The sequence below is a fragment of the Muntiacus reevesi genome, chromosome 18 (genome assembly GCF_963930625.1).
Source record: "Muntiacus reevesi chromosome 18, mMunRee1.1, whole genome shotgun sequence".
Classification (NCBI taxonomy): Eukaryota; Metazoa; Chordata; class Mammalia; order Artiodactyla; family Cervidae; genus Muntiacus; species Muntiacus reevesi.
Window position 1 is genome coordinate 27,154,693 of NC_089266.1, and position 6,030 is coordinate 27,160,722.

The 6,030-nt window shown below is 47.2% G+C and overlaps 1 protein-coding gene across 1 annotated transcript in view; it reads right to left on the minus strand.

Annotated features, from left to right (window-relative positions):
- DHRS7B (dehydrogenase/reductase 7B) overlaps positions 1-4,444 on the minus strand; it is a 45,603-nt gene extending 41,159 nt beyond the window's left edge. Inside the window, exon 1 of the mRNA XM_065909850.1 lies at positions 4,362-4,444. Within this exon, the coding sequence (XP_065765922.1) occupies positions 4,362-4,381 (20 nt within the window). The 5' untranslated portion in view covers positions 4,382-4,444. The remainder of the gene's footprint in view (positions 1-4,361) is intronic.
- Positions 4,445-6,030: the final 1,586 nt, after the last annotated feature.

The window sequence follows — 6,030 nt, forward strand, 5'->3', positions numbered from 1 at the left end:
AACCTAAAGGACCTTGGTCCAGCAGTGCTGACTTCAGTCCAGGACATATAGTTAGAACAACAGGTTTTTGCCATTAGAACAACTGCTCTTCCTTTCTAGCAGGAAACTCCATACCTTAATGACAAAATGGCCCTTCACTCTAGTGTCCTCCAGCATCCCAGGGTCACCTGCTTCCCCCTTCCTGTGGCATTCCACATCCCCCAGTACTCCCCATTTAACTTTGTTTCCGTACTCGCTTAGATCTTCCTTCTTTGGACACACCATTTAACTTCCCCAAGTCTCAATTTCTTCATCTGTAAAAACGGAACTAAAAATGTACTTTCTTTTTGACCACATGGCATGGTATATGCCACACATTAGTACATAACAATATTGTTTTAGTGTCTCTACCAGATCCCTAATCAATCTACAACCTAGGAAAAAACCACAACAAAGATCCTTGCCAATGGTTTAAATGTTTTTTTTTCCCCCAGAGTCTGTGTTTTTTACAATTAAAAAAACCCCTCCCACCCTATTAATTAATGTACTGGAATAAAGATGATGCTGTTAAAGTGCTGCACTCAACACGCCAGCAAATTTGGAAAACTCAGCAGTGGCTACAGGACTGGAAAAGGTGTTTTCATTCCAATCCTAAAGAAAGGCAATGCCAAAGGATATTCAAACTACCATACAACTGTACTCACACGCTAGCAAAGTAATGCTCAAAATTCTCCAAGCCAGTCTTCAACAGTACATGAACCATGAACTTCTAGATGTTCAAACTGGATTTAGAAAAGGGAGAGGAACCAGAAATCAAATTGCCAGCATCCACTGTATCATCAAACAAAGCAAGAAAGTTCCAGTAAAACATCTACTTCTGCTTTATTGACTACACCAAAGCCTTTGACTTTGTGGATCACATGAAACTGTGGAAAGTTCTGAAAGAGATGGGAATACCAGACCACCTGACCTGCCTTCTGAGAAATCTGTATGCAGGTCAAGAAGCAACAGTTAGAACTGGACATGGAACAATGGACTGATTCTGAATTGGGGAAGGAGTACGTCAAGGCTATATACTGTCACTGTGCTTATTTAACTTATATGCAGAGTACATTATGCAAAATGCTGGGCTGGATGAAACACAAGCTGGAATCAAGATTGCTGGGAGAAATATCAATAATCTCAGATACGCAGATGACACCACCCTTATGGCAGAAAGCGAAGAAGAACTAAAGAGCCTCTTGATGAAAGTGAAAGAGGACAGTGAAAATGTTCGCTTAAAACTCAACATTCAGAAATCTAAGATCCTGGCATCTGGTCTCATCACTTCATGGCAAACAGATGGGGAAACAATGGAAACAGTGACAGACTTTATTTTCTTGGGCTCCAAAATCACTGCAGATGGTGACTGCAGCCATGAAATTAAAGATGCTTGCTCCCTGAAGAAAAGCTATGACCAACCTGACAGCATATTAAAGAGCAGAGACATTATTCTGCCAACAAAGGTTCATCTAGCCAAAGCTACAGTTTTTCCAGTCATGTATGGATGTGAGAGTTGAATCATAAAGAAAGTTGAGCGCCAAAGAATTGATGCTTTTGAACTGTGGTGTTGAAGACTCTTGAGAGTCCCTTGGACTGCAAGGAGATCCAACCAGTCCACCCTAAAGGATATCAGTCCTAAATATTCATTGGAAGGACTGATGCTGAAGCTGAAACTCTGGCCACCTGATGTGAAAAACTGACTTATTGGAAAAGACCCTGATGCTGGGAGAGATTGGTGGCAGGAGTAGAAGGGAACAACAGAGGATGAGATGGTTGGATGGCATCACCGACTCAATGGACATGAGTTTGAGTAAGCTCCAGGAGTTAGTGATGAACACGGAAGCCTGGCATGCTGCAGTCCATGGGGTCACAAAGAGTTGGACACAACTGAGGGACTGAACTGAACTGGAATAAAATATATGATCCCAAAGAATCTCCATATGTTGCAAAGAAAAATGACTCAACTAAACGGTCCTCTATTTCCATGTATACCCATTTTTAGGATGCCTTCCTTTAAAGCAAGCCCTATTAGGATGACATATACTTCAGTTAATCTGGAAATCTCACCATGTTGCTTCAGGGCATAGCAAAATGCCACCAAGAGAATCCCAGCGAGAAGAAGCACTCAGTGCCACTGGTCACCCCTTACCAAAGCCTAATCACACCCCTACCCCTTCCTTCCATCTCACTCCCACCCAACATAAGCCACAGGAGAAAACGGAAGCCTCATTACCTTAGGAAAAAGTTGGGGACCTCCATCTGGTTGGTAAGATATATCATGGCAACAATTCAGATTACCTTTAAATATAAATTCTTGAGCAAAGACCTCTTCAAAAGCAACGCCTATACTGGAATGAGTATGTTTTATATAGAAGCCTAGTCTTATTTTAATTATTTTATTTATTTATTTTTGACTGTGCTGGGTCTTTGTTGCTGTGTGCAGACTTCCTCTAGTTGTCGCAAGCAGGGGCTACTCTCTAGTTGTGGTATGTGAGTTTCTCATTTCGGTGGCCTCCCAGTTGGGGTGCATGGGCTCAGCAGATGTGGCGAAGGGGCTTAATTGTGGCTCACAGACTTAGATGCTCTGCAGCACGTGGAATCTTCCTGGACCAGGGATTAAACCCAAGTCTCCTACATTGGCAGGTGGATTCTTAACCACTGGACCACCAGGGAAGTCCAGAAGCCTAGCTTTAAAAAGCCTGCTTCCCTCATTTATTGGCTGTGGGTGCTCTCAGCACCCAAAATGGTCTGGAAGTACAGTCATGCCACTCACTACACTCTCCTGCATTAGGAGTAAGAGATATGCACACAGCCATTCTGGTAGGCTCTCAAAAAGATAGTTCCCTGCCTATCCTTCTTAAGAATTAGAATTTGCTACTTCTATCCCTGAATCATGGCTTCCCTACTGGTCAATGGTAAAGAATCCGCCTGCCATGCAGGAGACAAAAAAGTGTTCTATCCCTGTGTCCATAAGAATCCCTGGAGAAGGAAATGGAAACCCACTCCAGTATTCTCGCCTGGGAAATTCGATGGACAGAGGAACCTGGCCGGCTGCACTTCATGTGCAGAGTCGGACACGACTTAGCAATCCCTGTATCACCACGTTGAGCATCCTTTTTTCTATCTGCCACTTTTCTAACAACTGACTTTCTCTCTTTTCCCCACACACAGGTTGGAAGATGTGAAAAGCACTTCCTGGTAATTCCATTAAGAGAACCAAATATTATGCTCACTAAACACACGTGTATATGAAGGTCAAAAGTTATTTCAAAAGTAACTTGTCAACTCAAACTATTATAGCAAAGTAAACTAAAAATAGGGTTCTACGGGTACCATTTGTTGAGCCTGTTCTGTGCCACATGTAGTTGGAACAATCGGCTTTCGCTTTTAGGACAACTGCCATTCTTTCCTAGTAGGAAACTCCATGCCTTAATGACAAAATGTCCCTTTGCTCTGGTGTCCTCCAGTTCTAGAGCCCAGGGTCACCAGCTTCACCCTTCCTGTGGTATTCCATTTTCCTCAGTACACCCCATTTAACTTTGTTTCCGTCCTCCCTTAGATCTAAAAACTGACTTTCTTTGTTTTCCACACACACGGGTTGGAGATATCAAAAGCACTTCCTGGATCGTGTACCGTCCACGTGCAATCTCATCACGCTTCTCGACAAACTCATGGGTGGGCATTCTGCGCATCAGAACACAAGTCCAAGCCGCACAACTTGGGGACGGCAGAGAAAGGGCCGGAAAAGCCAGAGACGCCGTGGCCGTCCCGCGGGCGCGCAGCAGGCACCACCCCACTCTGCCTCTGCACAAGGGTACCTGCTGCCCTAACTCTGCATGGGCCAGGTGCCTCAAGCCTCGGCCATGCCTGGCGCGGAATCGGGGAAACCTGGGAAACTGGATCAGCCGCCCGCCTACACCCACTTGTGGCCGCGCCAATCGAGGCTCCCTTGCGGCTCAGTGGTAAAGAAGCCGCCTGCAAGGCGGGAGGCCTGGGTTTGATCCCTGAGTTGGGAAGATCCCTTGGAGAAGGGAAAGGCTACCCACTCCAGTATTCAGGCCTGGAGAATTCCGTGGACTGTATAGTCCATGGGGTCGCAAAGAGTCGGACCGTGCGACTTTCAGTTTCAAACCCAGACTCAGGGTAGCGAGGGCGCGACTCTACACCAAAAACCCGCCGAGCCCGAACTCCGGCGCGGGCGCCCCTCCGGGTTCGCTCAGCCTCCACACCGCTTCGTTCCCCTCAAGAGGGCGGGACGCGCTCGAACCGGAATCCGCCGCGCGCCTCAGTTCAGAGCGGGACCCCAGTAGCCACCGAAGTTCCCCCGCTTGCAGCCCTACCTGGTTGCTGCGGAGACCATGACGCGTCAGCGCCAACAGCCCGCCAGTGACGTATTTTTCCCTCGCCCAGTAGTACGGCTCTGTCCAATCACGGCCGTGAGACTGCACGTGCGCCCCTCAAGCCACAGGGAGGAGCTGCGGGATGGGGCGGTCTGAACATTGTCCTGTGATGTACGTGCCCTACTTCCACATTCCGGAGGGAAATTAAGAAAGTCACGGTGTGAGTTTCGTGCACTCTGCTGGCGTGGGGAGAAGGGAGGGCAGGGAACACAGAGTTGGGGAATGTGTGTGCTCAGTCGGCTTACTAGTGTCCGACTCTTTGCGACCCTATGGACTGTAGCGCGGCCAGGCTCCTCTGTCCTTGGGATTCTCCAGGCAAGAATACTGGAGCGGGTTGCCAGTTCCTTCTCCAGGGGATCTTCCCGACCAGGGATGGAGTCGTCGTCTCTCTTCCATCTCCCGCATTGGCAGGTGTATTCTTTACCACTAGCGCCACCTGGGAAGTGTTGAGAATGTATGCTAGGTAGCATAAAGCCTTAGTGATTAAAGCCGTCTTATATTGACTGAAAGATAAATAAAAAGATCAGTGGGAAAGAAAAGAGAGGCCAGAAACAGACCCTAGGGTATGTAGTCACGTGTTTTCTCACAAAAGAGTCACAGTAATGCAATAGGAAAGTTCTTAGCAAGAAAAAGAGCTTGATCTGTTGAATGTGGTTGTCCGGGTTGGGGGATGAACCCCTAGTTCATGCAAGAAAATAAATCCAAAATGGGTTGTGTCATGGTCTGTGCAAGGGTTGGAAAATAATTTCCAGACATGAGACAGAATGACAGGAGAATAGAGTGTATTAGAGCAGGAGACCTGTTAGAACAGTGGGCCAACATCCTGACAGATCTGGGAGAGAAGACCTTTCTCATGGGTTAGTAGTGCTTAGTTGTGTCCAACTCTAGGGGACCCCAAGGACTGTAGCCCACCAGGCTTCTCTGTCTATGGAATTTTCCAGGCAAGAATACTGAAGTGGGGTGCCCTTTCCTCCTCCAAGGTATCTTCCCAACCCAGGGATTGAACCTGCATCTCCTGCGTCTCCTTCATTAGCAGGCGGATTTTTTACCACTGAGTTTGGGAAGCCCCTTTCATGGGTTTGTAGCCAATTTTTATAGTCTCAAGAGAAAAATTCCTCTGGAAGGATTAGGTGCATTAGGAAGGATTCCTGCATTAGGTGATTGGTTAAGGCACTATAACGTGAGTACCTGGGTGGGTATTTTTACCTAATATGGGGTCAGGGAGGTGGCCAGTAAAGACTAGGGGGTTCTTGGCAATGGTTACAGTGGGACTTAGGCAGTTCCGGAGATGACTTTGGTGTGGAGTTCTGCATCTGTGGCCTTGGTACAAGACCTCACACCTGGTACAGGGCACCACAGATTGTAGATCTAAATGTGAAAGACACAACTGTGGACAATAACAGCTAACTGCAGAATATCAGGAGCACGGGGCCTAGGCGCATGGTCTTCAGTAGTCGAGGCACATGGGCTCTGTAGTTGCAGCTCACGGGCTCTAGACCTTGAGCTCAATAGTTGTGACTCACAGGCTTAGTTGCTCCATGGCATGTGGAATTTTCCTGGATCAGGGATCAAACCCATTTCCCTTCCCACGTTGGCGGGTGGATTCTTA